Genomic DNA, 17,418 nt, shown 5'->3' with positions numbered 1-17,418 from the left:
GGGCAGCAAACTTAAGAGAGAAAAGACTGGAACACTGATAAAGTGTTGAAACTTTAGTTTGTTCTCACTATTAAAGGCTGCACATCAATCAGCATGCTTCAGTCTTTTCTCTCTGAAGTTTACTATTGTTATCACTTTTTATTCTTTCACTTAATTGTTAAATCCTTAAATACCATTTTACTTAACATATACCATACCATTGTAGAATAACTAGAGGCTAGACTAACTACGTGAATAGATCACATAAACATAAATAATGCCAATTTAGCAGGATCAGGTGTAAGTACATATTCTGTATTAGAGGCTGCTGTCTGTGGTACATATTTAAATTGTTAAAATAACAATATTTTAGTAATTTGGAAGCATTTCACCATGGATAATGCTGTGAATTTTCAGACTGTCATGCTTATGGTGCTCAGTAGGAGAGCACAGTCTAAAATTGTCTAGTTTATGTTATTTGGTCCTTCTCTGCAATCCATAGCTGGTACTTGCCCACACTGAACACAATAGGTACTTTTTCAAGTGCTTTCTAAAAGTCTTGTCTCGTAGCCCGTAAACAATCGGACTGATAAACCTGGGGAGGATCTGAATGATGATATAGCAAGCAAAGATTATGTGTACATAATGTTTAGGGAACCAGTATAACAGAGCCTTTATCAACACATGGGCTACATAGGTTAGCATACACAAGAGTAGCTGAAAGCCATGCAGCAGGATTGTATTCCTGGCCTTCTTTGCATTTCCATCAGATGATTTAGCTTCTTTAGCTGCTTTAGCAGCAAAGAAAATCTTAAAGTAAGTGTAGAAGAGAGTGAGCCAAACACCAATTAGGTAAATCATGTAGGACACATCCCTCTTTTTCAAACTTATGGGGTGATGGAACAAGTTATCCCTCTCACAGAAAATTGTGGAATAGAATAACCGTAAAGGTTCTGTTGCAAGAATAATAAACACATCCGGCAGTGTCGAGACTGCGCTCATGGCCCAGATCCAACCAATCAGAATATATGTCTTTTTGATTGTACAGAGCTCAGCATGTCGCAGTGGTAAACAAATAGCAATGTAGCACTCCACTGCCATGACAGCTAAATTTAATGGGGTGTTGAGGGTGGTGAAAACAGCAAATGTAATAATGAGGCAACAGAAGGAAGCATTAATTTTGTAGAAGATATAACTGAAGACAAACAGGCTGATTGTTGTGGTAAGCTGGATTATATCATTCAGCACCAGGTGGATGAATAAGATGTAACGAGGATTCACATAAAAGATCTGAAGGAGAGAGGAAAAGAATCAGTCAGTTAAAGGTTCTAATAATGTCTTCCATTCCATCCATTTCCTTCTTCCACCAACAATGATTATAGTAATACCAAAAACAACAACAAAATATTCTGACCTGGTGTTTTCTGAAGGTGTGAATCAGGGTACCATTTATATAGTTGATGGTAAGGCCAAGAGCCAGAACAATCACATTTTTGACCACAGCTGAGCTTGAAGGGTCTCGATAACTAAGACCACTCGACACATTATAGCCATAAGACGAGGAATTCATGGTGTTGATTTGAGGATCCTGCAAATCCCTGTTACAGAGGAATATTTCAAGATATTCTAATGTTATGTTTAGGTTAGCACTGTGAATTTCTTCTCGCCAAAAATATATCTGTATTTTTCTCACAGTAGCAGAATACCTTGTTTAACAATTATGCACAGAGAATGAAGTTGATCTACAACAAATCAATGTATCCTGACTTTTTAAAGTGAAAGCTTTCATCCTTAAATGTATCCATACAAAAACATAACTATAGCACTTGCATGGGTCTTAAATGTTAATAAAATGCTTTTTTCACACTTAAATGACATTTCTGTACATAATAGTGAACACAAAATATCTGATTTGCTTCTTTAAATATGCATTTTTTTCTTATCAAGTTCAAAATAAGATCAGCTAATGCTTGAGTGAAGAGATAAGAAACTACCACACAATGTTGAATGATCATTTAGAATTACAGCAAATTTATACTTCTTTCTCCTTTCAAAAGAACAACGTTCCACTGCTTAAAACACCATCTAGTTTTGAACTGCATTAGAGATAGGATATGCTCAATTAAGGAACTACAAAATTGATTATTGTTACAAATAACACGTACAGTTTAAAAGCATCACAATACTGTAAACCACATAATAATAGAATATTGCACTACTACAGTGTGCAGTGTAATAGCATCAAATACATTCTCACCTCAGATAGTACACTTCAGTCTCCACTTTGAAATTGGTCTGAAGTAAGTTAGATGGCTTTATATTAAGTAGGATGATGCAATAGTCCTCCATCAATAATGATGTCATTTGGATCTTCAGCTGTGTAGGAGTTAGGAGAAATCAGTTGTCTTTTGGTATTTAAAACAGTTTGTTGGCAGTCAGTTGAAACAAATATGAAGAAAACTTCAGTATTTGTACATTTCAATAATATTTATAGATAGGTGTTTCTTATCTAAAATAGTTGTAGAATTAAAAAAATAAAATAACTGCATCACCTGCAAGGTTGTCACATCTATAAAAAATTTAAATAATTAGTTTGAGCACCGACACAAATTGAAAATCTGCTCACTAATTCATCTGCACCAACTGTATTGACAGTAAATCAACCTAATAACTTCAAGATTTAAAAAGATGACTCAGTGGTTGAGCAGTAAAACGTAATTAGTATAAATTAAGTTTAAAACCACCACAACAAATAAACACAAAATATCAACAACATCTAGCGAGTGCCTCCAGTGTTGTCTTGGCATGGCTGTTTTCATTCAGTCTTCCTGAATAGAAATGTTGCCTTTTTTAAAAGTGTCTATGGTCTGTGCTGCCCTCAGATGGTTATGGAGGCTATTCCACAAGCGTGGTGCAGCAGAGCTGAAGGCTCGATCCACCATGGTGCGGAGTTTAGTACTGGGGGACTGGAGGAGCAAGCTGCTGGCAGATCTGAGGGTGCGGGTGGAGGTTTGTGGTATGATCAGTTCTTGTAAGTAGGGAGGCGCATGTCCGTTGATGGATTTGTATGTGTATAGCAGGACTTTGTAGTCAAACCTGAAGGAGACAGGGAGCCAGTGCAATGAAAACAGAATGGTGTCATATGTTTGTGTTTTCACCCTCTCAGCAGCCTCTAGATGCTCCTGCCAGGGATCCCCGTAAAAAACACATTGCAGTTGTCCAGTCTAAAGGAGATAAAGGCATGGACAAGTTTCTCTGCATCTGACAGGGTTAGAGAGGGACAAAGTTTAGAGATGTTTTTGAATTGTTGTGGCTGACAGGCAAACAATAAAACCAATGAAGCTGTGGGTGGCTACAAGCAGGATAACACTGACGACATGTATACCAAAAGATTCAATTCCACTTCTGAGGCTCTTTTAATTTCTATATTACAAGGCTGCACAATGTATTCCACCTAACAGTTGCTTCCATGTGTCAGTGCAAAGAAAAGAAAAAGACATAAAAAATACAGATTATGCAATCCAGTGCCTTAATGGGGTCAACAGAAAATTTCACTCTGAATGCTCACCCTACCCCATGATCAAAGCCAGGTGAGGTGAACAGAGGTGCATGCAATTACTTGTAATCATGGAGTACATACCCATAGTGGCACACCCACCACCCAAGTGCCAATGCAGTGTGCACACACACACCAGGCATATAAATATACAAAAACTCTACATGTATGGCTCCTACATTCTGGTCCCTAATTATTCTAAAGAAATAATTACACAACTGCTAAAATACTAAAATGTCCATATCTGCAAAAAAGTCAAGAGGTCAATGCAGGTCTCCATGGCTCCTCTGCTTCTTGAAGAAGGCACCCCTTGGTGATGCGCCTGTCCTTGTCTTGATGTCTTGACATACAAGTCCTCTTATATCAGGAACTGCTTGCACAACCCTTCCAGTGAGCCACACGTAGCAAGGTGCAGAGTCATCCACGACCATAACAACATCTCTAGGAACAAAGTTTTGTCTAGTGCTCTCTCTGGTGCGCTCCTGAAGATGAGGCAAATACTCCTTGACCCAGTGCTTCCAGAACAAGTCGGACTTACACTGTATTTGTTTCCATCGATGACGAGCATATATGTCCTCCCTTTGAAACACTCCTGGTGGTAAAGATGGTTTGGACTTAAGAAGCAGAAGACAGATAGGGGTCAATGCTTTTAAGTCGTTAGGATCAGGTGATGCTTTAGTTATGGGGCAGCTGTTGATGATAGCCTCAGCCTCACAAAGGACTGTATGGAGACCTTCTTCGTCAAAATTCTCTGTTTTCAGGGTGGAGTACAGCACCTTTCATACAGACTTTATCAACCGACCCAGAGGGGGGATTGAAAATCCACTTGATTTCCTCAATTATTGTTCAGATCTGACAAAGTTTGTGCTGTACTGCCAGGCATGTAAAGACAACTCCATACCCTTTTACTGTTCCCCTTCCTTGCTTAACCTCAAAAGGTCCAAAGCAATCCACTCCAACTTGTGTGAATGGAGCTTCATCAGGAGAAGCTCTGTCCTGGGGAAGATCTACCATATGTTGATGTCCTGGTGCTGCATGTAGTCTATGGCAGACAACACACTTTGATAAAGTTTTCCTTACAGCAACACTGGCACCTGGGATCCAATACCTCTGGTGTTGCTTTGAAAGCATGTGGTTACATCCACCATGTCCTGTCCTTTGATGTATATGATGAAGAACAAGGTCAGAAATGTGAAGATCCTTGGCCAATGTAGCAGGATTTCTTGCCTTGTCTGCTGCTCTACTAACTACTACCCCAACTCTTAGAACACCTTCTTCAAGTATGGGATCAAGCCTGTAGAAGTGACTAGTGCTCTTCACACTTTCCCCTTTCTGCAAACTGGTTATCTCATCTGGAAACTTCTTCCTTTGACAAAAGCAGACAATAGCAGTTTCTGCCTTGTCAAACTCTTCAACTGAAAGAGAACGTCTTGCAGGCTGAGCTTTGACACTCTGCATCTCTTCCTGTAGCTTTTCTTCAGTCTTCTCTTTATCCAGGCCAGACTGAACAAGAATTGCTTTCAATTGCTTCCTCTTTTGACAAAGATCCAATAGCAAACTCTTGAACCTGAGAAGCCAACCAATCATCCTTTTCAAACGGATCTAAGAGGAGAAGTGACTGATAAAATGCATAACTGAGTCCGTCATTTCATTAGCTTGGACTACATTCATAGACACAGTTGTCCTGATCTCAGAATCTTCTGAAGAGACTTTCCAGAGACATCAAGGTTTACTGGCTACTTCATTTCAGGCTCAAGAAACTTAGGTCCTGACACTGAAGTGTCAGTTTTCAAGATGGAGTCCACTTTAGCTCCTCAGGAGGCCATCTGCAGGATTACTTGGTGTATTTACATAATTCCATTGAGATGAGTTGGACAATGTGAGTATCCCTGACACCCCATTCGCTACAAATGTTTTGATCCTTGAAGTTTCATTCCTGATGTACTTCAATACAGAGGTACCATCGGTCCAAAAAACTGACTCCTGCAGTGGCAATCACAACTCCTTCCTCCACACCTTGTCCATTCTTTTCACAACCACTGCAGCTGTCAACCCATGCAAAGGATGGTGATGGATTTCAATGGAGCCACACGTACCTTTCCCATTTTAAATGCACATTGCACCTGTCTGTAGATGTTATGCAGTAACAGGTAAGTCACTGTTCCATACCCATCCTCACTTGCATCCGCAAAGTGGTTTAGATGGGCAGAAGCAATGTCTCCAAAGTCCAGAGGTTTCAAGCACCTGTCAACCTTAAAATCCTCAAGCTGATGGAGCTCCTCTAGCAAGACTTTTCACTCCTGGGCAGCAGTGATTGGCAATGCATCATCCCAACCCAGCTTTCTTTTGCACAAATTTTGAAGGATTCCTTTGGCAGATGGCACAACAGGCACCAGGAATCCTAAGGCTTCATAGATGGAGCTGATAGTGGATAAGATCCCTCTCCTTGTTGGAGGTCTGTCCTTGAACTTGATCTTAAACTTAAATTAATCTAACTGGACACACCACTAAAAAAGTAATACTGCCTCTTCTTCAGAACCAACTGATACAAGGCAATCATCAGCATAAACACAGGGATAACTTGGCAGAGTATCAGCATCTGTGTTCATCTTCCCTGGCCTGTACTTAATATAAAAGTGAAAGTCAGCCAGCTCACCAGCCCATCTGTGTCCAGCAGCATTTAGTCTGGCAGTGCTGAGGACATAAGTCAATGGGTTGTTATCTGTGTATACTATAAATGTTGGGGCATAATACAAGTAATCTCTTTACCAGTGTGGAGGTAATAATTTCTCTCAGCAGATGTCAGAGTTCTTGAGCCGTACCCAATGACTTGCAACTTGTTGTTCTGACGCTGGTATAGCACTGCTCCTAAACTGTCTTTGGACACATCAGTGTGCAGTATAAATGGGAGGTCAAAGTTTAGGTAAGCTACGATAGGTGGATTAGTCAGCATGTCCACTGGCTTGGCTACAACATTCCTGTGCTGTGCTTTCCATGTGATGGGTGTTTTTGACAGGAGCTGTCCTTTGTCTCCCTTCCTAGCTTTGCATTTACTTTTACTTGTCTGGTTCTGAGTGTTGCTTTCATCAGTTTCAGTAGGTCTCTGCAGCAGTTCAAACAGTGGCTTAACAAGCTCAGAGAAGTCTTGTTTGATACTTGTTTTAGTATCCAAGAAACCCCAGCAGGGCCTTGACATCCCCAACTGTGCAAGACTCTTTCTCTTTAAGTGACATCACAGCCCCCTGCTGTTGCTGATCAAGATGCTCTGTGAGTCTCTGCTGAACTGCTTGTTCTCTTGCTGGTGTTGCTGGTTGGGCTAACCTGTGTGGTGCACAGGTATGTGTCACTTTTTGGCTTTTCTGGCTGCTGGGAAGGTGAACAGAGATTTACTGGTCTGCTGTCAATGATTTCGTCTATACAGCCTAAGACTGTTCTTGGTGACAGGAAGATGTCATGCTTGGTGGAGTTGCAGAGTGGGATTTTTTACAGCTTTGGAGGCACCAAGGGCACATTAACTAATGCAGGAAACAATTGTAGCCCCTCTGATAGGACAGTCTCTAAGGTGGGTTCACATAGCATTGTTCCTACCTGTGGCCACAACCTGGCATGACTCTTCGCTTCACATATTTGACTACTTTGAACTGTGAGACCTCTCTTTCCTACTCTAATGTTGTCATTTACAGGCTTTTCTTGGGTCGCAGTATCACTTATTACAGGATGATTTCCTCTATCACATTGAACCCAAGCCATAGAGCACTAACACAGCACTGACTTACCAGAATGGGTACATTAATGGCTACTTGACCATGTTTTGCACTTTTGATTTCCACTAGTATTTCAGCCCACCCGTCAAAAGGTACATCTGTCCTATTAGTGGCTGTGGTTTGGAGTGGATCATCTGGCAGGAGGCCTTCAAGTAACAGGATTTTGGCATCTGGTAAGTGTTTTTCTAGCCAGGACTTTTCCAGTATAGTAACTTGAGCTCCATTATCTAGTATCTATCTAGTCAGTCTGCACACCATTGAGATAACAAGTAAGCATACAGCTTTTGCCTATCAGTTTTGCAACACAATTTCCTTTTCTTACTCCGTGTTTTAATGGCTGGATGTTAGGTGGAGTCATGGAGTCATGGCTGATTACTGTGATAGAGGACTCTGCTTCCTGTTTGGTCACTGGTGGTCCCTCCACAGTGACCCCATTACATCTCCAGCAGATTTAGTCTTTGACATTCACCAGACAGCTTGATGCCCTTCTTGGCCACACCTGAAACAGTGGTTGCAGCTTGCAGTCCCTCGAGCTATACGTGGCTTGCATTTCCCCTTGTTGGGTCGATGGTTGCACAGTACTTACTGAGTTGGCCTGTGACAGCTCTGGAGTACTGGCTATAGTGGTGGGAGCCTTCTCTATAGTTTTTGCTAATACTCATACTGAAACTCTGAGCTACCTGCTGGGATTCTCTATTTTAACCCCATTAACCGGTATATGAACTGTTGTGCATTTAAAGAGAAGTCTCCTGAGATTGTTTGTATACAAACTTTGATAACAGCTTGGTGATGGGGTCAGTGCTTGAATTCAAACCTTCACTGTTCATCCTGTAATGTTAATATATCCCAGATGTTAATATTTACTGGATGAACACCATTTTTGAGACTGTTTCCACTGCTTGGTTATTGGTCCCTCACCTCAGGGTGGTGCCCTGCTGTTATTAATTTACAATTAATAATTTTTATTATTTTTTAATAATAATTACCATTGATAATTATTAATTATTGCTAATTACCAAACCTGTCCCTAACTAAGTCCCAACAACAGTATGAATTAATTCTGCCTCTGTGAAATTATCAGATAGCCCTTCATCAATCTGCCTACACAGCAAGCTGTGGGTTGAGCTAAATATGGTCCTCTTGACTTGCCAATTCATCACTTTTTAAAAAGTCCATGATGGAGTTGAAGAGTTCCACCTCTGTTGCATCATCCCCTGGTAGAGCTTCCTTGATGGAGGCTGCCAGCTTGTAGAGCACATCCGTTTTGGCAGAGTTGATCAGCTGATGGAGCTGTCTCTGGATTCCCCTTCACAGTTCTTATAGAGCAGACATCGCTTCAGGAGTTGGTGGTGTAGCACATTGGTTCAGGAACTTGATGTCAGGTTCATTTCTGGATGATTAGTTGCCATCAGGAAAAGGCACTAATCCCGTATGAGCCCCCAAAATTGTTGCACCCCCCTGACCTGGTGGGTGTCAGGGAGGGGTGTGTTCATAAACCCTGCAGCTGTATATAGAAACAAAGAGGCAGAAAACTGTAGTTTGTGTTCAGCTCGACTGCAGGATTTCTTCTGCTTCCTTAACATGGGAAATACTTGACAAATGACTTCCTGAGGTAATCAACAAAATACTTGTAGCATCAGGTAAGTTTCATTATCTTCAAGTATAGGAGGTATCACAATATCTTAAGAAACTACGAAAGTAACCACAGCACATGTGAATACACTGAAAAGCTGAAGCTCTGTGAAATAAGCATTATGAACGCCCTTAAGTGTCCATGTTCTTCAGTTGCACGTGAATAACATATTGACCAGTAGAACAACAACCAAAAAATACAATTTGTTCTCAATTAGTTATTGTGATTAACATTTTACATAGTTCGACACTTTCATCACAATGCACACACAACAATAATATGCAACCTTGCAGTGAGTAAATATTAAATGTACCTCTCATGTTACTCCTACTCCATTGTCACATATTCATAAATTATGGTATTTATGTCCAGGGATGGAAACTAGCAATTTAGCTAAATTCTGGTGAATTTGTGAAGTGGCTGGTGAACTTCCTGCACCTACCAGCCATGGCCGACGTGCTGTAACGTTACCAGTTCATATCATTTAGTATTAGTGTGTGTGTGACTGCGATGTTACTGTCTGTGCTGCTGTTTGCGCAACGTGCATGTTGTGTGTATATGGCTGTACTGTCTGTGCTGCTGTGTGTATGAAGGGAACCATTGTGTGGCTATGTGCGGCACATGTGTAAATTTGACCATCATAAAATTGGATAAATGAGAATGATTGGAGGCGGCCATGGCTGATCAGCTGAAAACCGGCTGTTGTCGCTCAGTGGCCAATCGATTGGTGCATTTCTATAAACAACAGCTTCATTGTGGGCACCAAAAATTTAAAATTGGTGGTTATGGAAGACCACAAACCTCTAAATGCCACAAGGAGGTGATCTGCATTGTATGAGGAAAGTCGGCTCTGGAGAAAAAGTCTGCAATAAGTGTGTGTGTGTGTGTGTGTGTGTGTGTGTGTGTGTTCATGTGTGAGGGAGAGAGGATTAAAAATGGATAACCATAAGTGAATGAATATTAAATAAATACTTTTTATGGGGAAAATGCATATTAGTTGTTTTTTATTGAAAGCAAGACAAATGTTTAACAAAAGTTAGTTGGACATAAGCATATCTAAGCATATCTTCAGTTTGGTCAACACACCAAAACAAACCAATTAGAGGCAGAGTAGGGTTGGTCATGACTTCGCCATCCTGGGAAAAAAAATATCTCTGCCTCTAAGGGGTTTTAAATTCCTCCCATGCGCTATGCGCCTTCTATTGACCTGTTTGACTATTGTGCTGACATGGTAATAAGTAGAGTACAATGAAAGTACAAATGGAATTTAATCATTATCATTATAATATATATGTTTACATCATTATAATCATTGAAACGCAATAAAATAAAAAAAATATATAGGGGTGTCTATTTTGAAACATTTAATTTATTATTTTAGCAATGACAAACAAAATAGTATAACTAGTATTCGCAGACTAATGATGCACTGATTTTCTTTTCCTCTGTTCATTTATGTCCTTGATTTGTTCTCTTTCAAAGTTGCTACTCACAATACAAATAAACATGCTGCGCTAAATGTAGTCTGCTGTGGAGACAAATGGCCAAAGTCTTACATGCAGAACTTTATATACAGTACAATATCTGTGATTATGTTAATCTGAATCAAAACAGATTCTAGTGTGTTGTACACACATCTCTATTTAAGTTTGCATCTGTGCACACACACTGTTTATGTGTCTACAGCACTGGTGGAAGAAGTAGTCAGATCCTTTACTTGAATGAAAGTACCAATACAGCAATGTAAAAATACTCCATCACAAGTAAAAGTCCTGTATAAAAAATCCTACTCAAGTAAAAGTACATAAGTATTATCAGCTTGATGTAGTTAAAGTATTGCAGTAAAAGTAGTGGTTTGGTCCCTCTGACTGATCTATTATTATATATAACATCATTAGATTATTAATACTGAAGCATCAGTGTTAGATCAGCATGTTACTGTTGTAGCTGCTGGAAGTGGAGCTAGTTTGAAGTACTTTATCTACAATTAGCTAGTTTAGTCCAGTTGTTCCCAGCCTAGGGGTCGGACCCCTCCAAAGGGTAAGCAGATAAATCTGAGAGGTCATGTTTAATGGGAGAGGAAAGTAGGAAAGTAGGAATCTGTTTTCAGCTTTTGGACTTTTTCTCTAATCTTTGATTTTTGCTGAAATATTGGATCATTTGAACATTTATTGAAATGAAACCAAGGGAGAAGTTTAGAGGGAAAAATCACTATTTGGTGGAGCTGTTAACAACTCATAGACATGTGAAATGTGACCCCGACTACACACTGCTTTTTGTAAGACGTCAAAAGCCAAAAAGGTTGGAAACCACTGGTTTCATCATTAACAATTTGTTGTATTTTAAAAGCTTGTTATATTATCCATTGTGTCAAATCTTCATCTAAATAGTGATGTAGTGGAGTAGAAAGTATAATATTTCCCTCTGAAATGTAGTGGAGTGGAAGTATAAAGTAGCATCAAATGGAAATACTCAAGTGAAGTACAAGTACCTCAGAACTGTACTTAAGTACAGTACTTGTGTAAATGTACTTAAGTATTTTCCACCACTGATATAACAGTGCAAAAGCAATACACACTGTTTTGTGGAGTTCTCAAAGTAAAACTTTTCAACAAAGACACAATTATGTCTATCAACTTTTCTACCTGACATTAAAGAAAGTAAAAATAAAGCAAGAGTTTGGTCAAATGTATCAATGTAGTTTTAGACTAAATGTCAAAATTAACAAACATTTCTTTAGGCCTGTGCCACCAATTTACACATGATCCACTTGGTCTTGCTGTCTTTTTTTCAAATGTGCTAAATAATGCAAATAGGTAAACAAAACGTCAGAGCACTTAGTGATTTTTCTGTGTGGGATTGAATGTAAGTGATTCAGCCAAAACTAAGACAAACATGTCTTTAATTTCTGATGCACTGCAAAACAACCAGATATAACGTAAATGGAAAATGTAAAAAGAAAAGGAATTATTTTAAAAATAAAGGCAATCTTCTAATATTGTGAGTGAAAATGGATCCTCTTTGCAGCATTGTGCAGCTGAATCAGGTGTCTCTCAGATCAGGGACAGTAAACTTCAAAGAGAAAAGACTGGAACACTGAAAAAGTGTTGAAACGTTTGTCTGTTCTAACTATTAAAGGCTGCACATCAATCAGTGTGCTTCAGTCTTTTTTCTCTGAAGTTTACTGTTGCTATCACTTTTTATTCTTTCACTTTATTGTAAAACCCGTAAATATCATTTTACCTAACATATGCCATACCATGGCGCATGTTTAAATTGTTAAAATAACAATGTTTCAGTAATTTGGAAGCATTTGACCATGGATAATGCAGTGAATTTTCATACTGCTATAATTGTAGTGCTCAGTAGGAGAGCACAATCTAAGAAACTCTAAAAAACTGAATTTACAATGTTGTATACTCAGTGTTCTAGTGTACTTTCGCACTGAAAAGTCATTATAAATACACTATTTTTCCTCAGTGTTATTCATGACTGTAAATGCTTTGTTTAAGATCTAGTTTATGTTATCTGGTCCTTCTCTGCAGTCCATGGTCTAATGCTTGCTCACACTGAACACAGCAGGTACTTTTTCAAGTGCTTTCTAAAAGTTTTGTCTCGGAGCCCGTACACAATTGGACTGATAAACCTGGGGAGCATCTGAATGATGATATAGCAAACAAAGAGTGCATGTACATAATGTTTAGGGAACCAGTAAAACAGAGCTTTTTTTAACTCATGGGCTACATAGGTTAGCATACACAAGAGTAGCTGAAAGCCATGCAGCAGGATTGTATTCCTGGCCTTCTTTGCATCTCCATCAGATGATTTAGCTTCTTTAGCTGCTTTAGCAGCAAAGAAAATCTTAAAGTAAGTGTAGAAGAGAGTGAGCCAAACACCAATTAGGTAAATTATGTAGGACACATCCCTCTTTTTCAAACTTATGGGGTGATGGAACAAGTTATCCCTCTCACAGAAAATTGTGGAATAGAATAACCATAAAGGCTTTGTTGCAAGAATAATAAACACATCCGGCAGTGTCGAGACTGCGCTCATGGCCCAGATCCAACCAATCAGAATATATGTCTTTTTGATTGTACAGAGCTCAGCATGTCGCAGTGGTAAACAAATAGCAATGTAGCACTCCACTGCCATAACAGCTAAATTTAATGGGGTGTTGAGAGTGGTGAAAACAGCAAATGTAATAATGAGGCAACAGAAGGAAGCATTAATTTTGTAGAAGATATAACTGAAGACAAACAGGCTGATTGTTGTGGTAAGCTGGATTATATCATTCAGCACCAGGTGGATGAATAAGATGTAACGAGGATTCACATAAAAGATCTGAAGGAGAGAGGAAAAGAATCAGTCAGTTAAAGGTTCTAATAATGTCTTCCATTCCATCCATTTCCTTCTTCCACCAACAATCATTATAGTAATACCAAAAACAACAACAAAATATTCTGACCTGGTGTTTTCTGAAGGTGTGAATCAGGGTACCATTGATATAGTTGATGGTAAGGCCAAGAGCCAGAACAATCACATTTTTGACCACAGCTGAGCTTGAAGGGTCTCGATAACTAAGACCACTCGACACATTATAGCCATAAGACGAGGAATTCATGGGGCTGATTTGAGGATCCTGCAAATCCCTGTTACAGAGGAATATTTAAAGATATTCTAATGTTATGTTTAGGTTAGCACTGCAAATGTCTTATTCATACATCTATATTTTTCTCACAGTAGCAGAATACCTTGTTCAACAATTATGCACAGAGAATGAAGTTGATGTACAACAAATCAATGTATCCTGACTGTTTAAAGTGAAAGCTTTCATCCTTAAATGTTTCCATCCAAAAACATAACTTTAACACTTGCATGGGTATTAAATGTTTATGTACATTGTGTGAACAGAAAATATCTGATTTGCCTATTAAAATATCCAATTTTCAATCAAGTTCAAAATAAGATCAATAAATGCTTGAGTGAATAGATAAGAAACTCTACCACATGATGTTGAATAATCATTTAGAATTACAGCAAACTTGTACTTTTTTCTCCTTTCAAATGAACAATGTTTCACTGCTTAAAACACCATCTAGTTTTGAACTGCATTAGAGATATGATATGCTCAATTAAGGAGTTACAAAAGTGATTATTCACAGTTCAAAAGCATGATAAACATCATATAATATTGATACACTACTAAAGTGTGACAGCATCATATACATTCTTACCTCAGATAGTACACTTCAGTCTCAGCTTTGAAAATGTTTTGAAGTCAGTTTGATGGCTTTATATAAAATAGGATGATGGATGAGTCTTACAAATCATCAGTAATGATGTCATTTGGATACTATGCTCTGCAGGAGTTAGGAGCAATCAGTTGTCCTTTGGTAATTAAAACACAGTTTGTTGACAGTCAGTCAGTCGAAACCAATATGGTGAAGAAAACTTCAGTATTTGTTCTTTTCAATAGATTTTATAGATAGGGGTTACTTATGTAAAATAGTTGTAGAATTAAAAAAATAAAATAAAATAAGCGCATCACCTGCAAGGTTGTCATATCTATAAAAAATTAAAATAATTAGTTTGAGCAATGAAACACAAACTGAAAGTCTGCTCACTAATTCATTCCCATTCAGAACGAGACTTATCTTTGAGCAAGACTTGGTTAGGCACAATAACAACAGACTAAATCAGGCAAAAGGTAAAACAAAATGGGGTAGAAGGGGTAGAAGCGTCACTGGGGTCATCAGGTGGGCACCCTCCTTCTTTGGTGTTTCTCTGATAGGCCCATGACACTTCCAGAGGGCTCAACAGTGACACCTGGCATCCCAGGTTCACCCCCCTTGTGAACCTGGGCGGACTTGTGGCCAACTATGGAGTTGACAATCCAAACTGCAGTTATTGTGTGCACATTTTGGCTAGCCGTACCTTTGGTTGACTAATACTGTTACTGGTAAATAGAAATTGATAAGCCATGTCAAGATATCTGATTAAATGTATATATTCTTACATTATGTTTAACAACCTTGCCAGCAGCATGTCAGTGTTCGTAGCTGTGGAATCCTGTTTCTGTTTAGGGATCTGATTACGTAGTTGCTAATTGTAGTAGCTTCTCCTAAGAAACTCACCTGTTACTGCTCTATTGAAATGTGACTCAGCCACACGGTTGGCGGATCTTTGATATTGGTAGTACTAGTATTGATATGAATGTTTTTCTGCCTACTAATGGTAGCATTTGTATTACTAAGAATATTAGTTTGATTATTATTGCTGTTAGTGTTTACATTGTTAGTGACTTTATCAGTGTCAAAACTGAGATTACCATTACTGTTAAGCCTGTATACATTATCATCAAAACCAAGTTAAATTGTTGGTAGTTATAACCTGATATATGTATATTTTATTTCTGATTTGTTTCAGACCACATGCCTATCTTTGATACGTGCAATAACCGGGTCTACTGTACTGCTGTGGTGTATTAAGGAGTAACCACTCACGAAAAGATCCATACCGTCTCCTGTCTCGTGTGTTCTGACCGTCAACCCAGGGCGAATGCTATCCTACATATTCTCAACCAGTTCCCCCCATTCTTCATAGAGAGAGTTGCTAACTCACTTGGCAGCCTCTGCAAGTGACTTGATAGCCTGTCCTAGGGCCTGTCCTCGGACTCCCATCCCTTTCTTCAGCCTGGTGGTTGACATGGCCACGAGACCCCTGCAGCTGACCTTGCAAGGAGCACCTGTGTTCTTCAGCCGTTTTGTTCCAATTCAGTTGCTAGATTTGAGTATTTCAGCTTTTTGCGTTTATATGCCATACACTAACTGCATCCTCCCATGGCACCATCAGCTCTGTGATGAACAGAGACTTCTGTGAGGCTGACCACAGGATCAGATCTGGCCTGAGACTGGTTGTAATGATCTCTGGTGGGAAGGTGAGCTTCTGGTCTAGATCGACCTTCATCTTCCAATCCCGGGCTGTATCCAGTAGGCTTGATTCTTGTCTTGCAGTTAATGTCTTTGGTATTGTTCCTGCTGGTACAAAGGACATGATGTTTGAGAAGCCAGGGGTTGGGGGAGAGAGGGCATTGTTGGTAGTCCTCCTTTCTTCCAGAAATAGTGCCTGTTGCCAAAGGACCTGGTTGTGCCTCCAGGTGTACCATCCTTGGGTGAGGCTGGTCTTGTAGCTGGTGAGTATTTGCTGTAGGATTGCTGGTGTTTGGCAAAGAGGACATGATGGGTTTTCCCCAAGCCACTGGTTCAGGTTCTTGGGACTGGGAAGAATATCACATATGGCTCTGATGATGTTAAGTTAAGTCTGCATCCTGCCATTTCCCAAAGATCCTTCCAGGGAAACTTCTGGTGTTCAAAGTTTTCCAATATGTCCATTGGCCCTATTTTGCCCGTGAGACCTTTGCACATTGTTCTGCCTCTCCCACTGCTGTATCTCTTTCATCAACAGCTCTCTCTTCTGGGCAGGTTTTGCTCTATGCCATGTGGGTCTATCTGTACCTAGCCCAAAGCTGCCTCTTCCATGCTGCACTTAGCCCACAATATCTCCATGCCTGAGAGCAGATTTCACTTACTGCACTGCCTCAGATGGGTTCCACTTTCTGCCTGTGGCCACTCTGGGAGCTGCCGCCCATATAGTGGTGTCTGTAGTTTCTGTCAGGGTCATGTCCAGCTTTACCTTGGAGCATTCGAATTCTTCAGTAAGGCTAATGATAGGCAGTTCCAGAGGAATGGATGGCATGTCAGGAGGTATGTTACTCTGTTCATGTATCAGGTTATGTGTGTCTATTGTTTTCTAATGATCTTCAAGTTCCCTTTTTGACACTTGGAGTACTCCGCTCTTTTCCTTTGTGAACAGCTCTTTCACAAATCTGAACGGATCCTTGTAGAACAATGTTCGTGCTCTCTCCTTTGTACATTGAAACCTGATGTTTTCTGCCCTCTGTAGTCTTTCCAGGCATTCTTTTAGGTCTGTTTGCAGGAGGCTGATTCCCTCCATCTCTTCTAATGAACCTTTTCTCCATCGCTTCCTCAGGTCCCTTCTCTCCTTGACTAGGCACTCCATTTCTTGTTGCCTTCTTGGGTGATGTTGTTGTCGTTCTATTCTTCCTTGAGTCTCTTGCTCCAAACCTTTCTACCAGGTATTCATAAATCAGGTTGCTTATCCTCTCCAGGCTCTTCTCTGCTGTTCCTTGAAGTCCTTCCAAGATCTTGCTCAAATCTGCATTGTTTGTTTCCAAATCTTTTTTGCTGCCGAACTTTGGCCACTTCACATGTGGCCTACATCCTTGGATCTTCATCTCTGTCACATGTTGTATCTGGATTGGTACCAGGTTCTCAGATGTCTTGGATGAATTGCCTTCCTCTACAATTGGGATATTGATGCTTGGTGGACTGTAGGTTGTGTGCAGCCACTGACCTTCACTCGACTGACTTGACAGTCAAGTTTATCTCTCAGGAGATACTGGTTGA

The 17,418-nt window shown here is 39.8% G+C and overlaps 2 protein-coding genes across 3 annotated transcripts; both read right to left on the bottom strand.

Annotated features, from left to right (window-relative positions):
* Window positions 1-47: 47 nt before the first annotated feature.
* On the bottom strand, window positions 48-8,232 carry LOC137180931 (odorant receptor 131-2-like). 2 transcript variants are annotated; one of them, XM_067586241.1, is made up of 4 exons: window positions 3,138-8,232; window positions 2,237-2,355; window positions 1,394-1,577; window positions 48-1,269 (listed from the first exon to the last, which is right to left on the bottom strand). In XM_067586241.1, the coding sequence occupies exons 2-4, from the start codon at window positions 2,341-2,343 to the stop codon at window positions 454-456; spliced, it is 1,107 nt and encodes a 368-aa protein (XP_067442342.1). In that variant the 5' UTR covers window positions 2,344-2,355; window positions 3,138-8,232; the 3' UTR covers window positions 48-453. The 2 variants fall into 2 exon arrangements, with proteins under 2 accessions (XP_067442342.1, XP_067442341.1); XM_067586240.1 differs by having other exon boundaries at window positions 2,237-8,232.
* Window positions 8,233-8,309: 77 nt separating this feature from the next.
* LOC137180932 (odorant receptor 131-2-like) lies at window positions 8,310-16,276 on the bottom strand. The gene is made up of 2 exons (XM_067586242.1): window positions 13,398-16,276; window positions 8,310-13,273 (listed from the first exon to the last, which is right to left on the bottom strand). The coding sequence occupies exons 1-2, from the start codon at window positions 13,551-13,553 to the stop codon at window positions 12,497-12,499; spliced, it is 933 nt and encodes a 310-aa protein (XP_067442343.1). The 5' UTR covers window positions 13,554-16,276; the 3' UTR covers window positions 8,310-12,496.
* Between the last annotated feature and the right edge of the window lie 1,142 nt (window positions 16,277-17,418).

This window comes from Thunnus thynnus, chromosome 4, assembly GCF_963924715.1.
Source record: "Thunnus thynnus chromosome 4, fThuThy2.1, whole genome shotgun sequence".
NCBI classification, from domain to species: Eukaryota; Metazoa; Chordata; class Actinopteri; order Scombriformes; family Scombridae; genus Thunnus; species Thunnus thynnus.
Note: the sequence above shows the minus strand (reverse complement) of the source record. Positions and strands in the feature narration are given on the sequence as shown.

Bases quoted from the DNA above. Each gene is read 5' to 3' on its own strand.
- LOC137180931 (XM_067586240.1), bottom strand. From the start codon at position 2,343: ATGACATCATTATTGATGGAGGACTATTGCATCATCCTACTTAATATA. The intron at 1,578-2,236 runs GTGAGAATGTAT...CCTCTGTAACAG, and splicing joins ACTGAAGTGTACTATCTGAG to GGATTTGCAGGATCCTCAAA. The intron at 1,270-1,393 runs GTCAGAATATTT...TCTCTCCTTCAG, and splicing joins ACACCTTCAGAAAACACCAG to ATCTTTTATGTGAATCCTCG.
- LOC137180932 (XM_067586242.1), bottom strand. From the start codon at position 13,553: ATGAATTCCTCGTCTTATGGCTATAATGTGTCGAGTGGTCTTAGTTAT. The intron at 13,274-13,397 runs GTCAGAATATTT...TCTCTCCTTCAG, and splicing joins ACACCTTCAGAAAACACCAG to ATCTTTTATGTGAATCCTCG.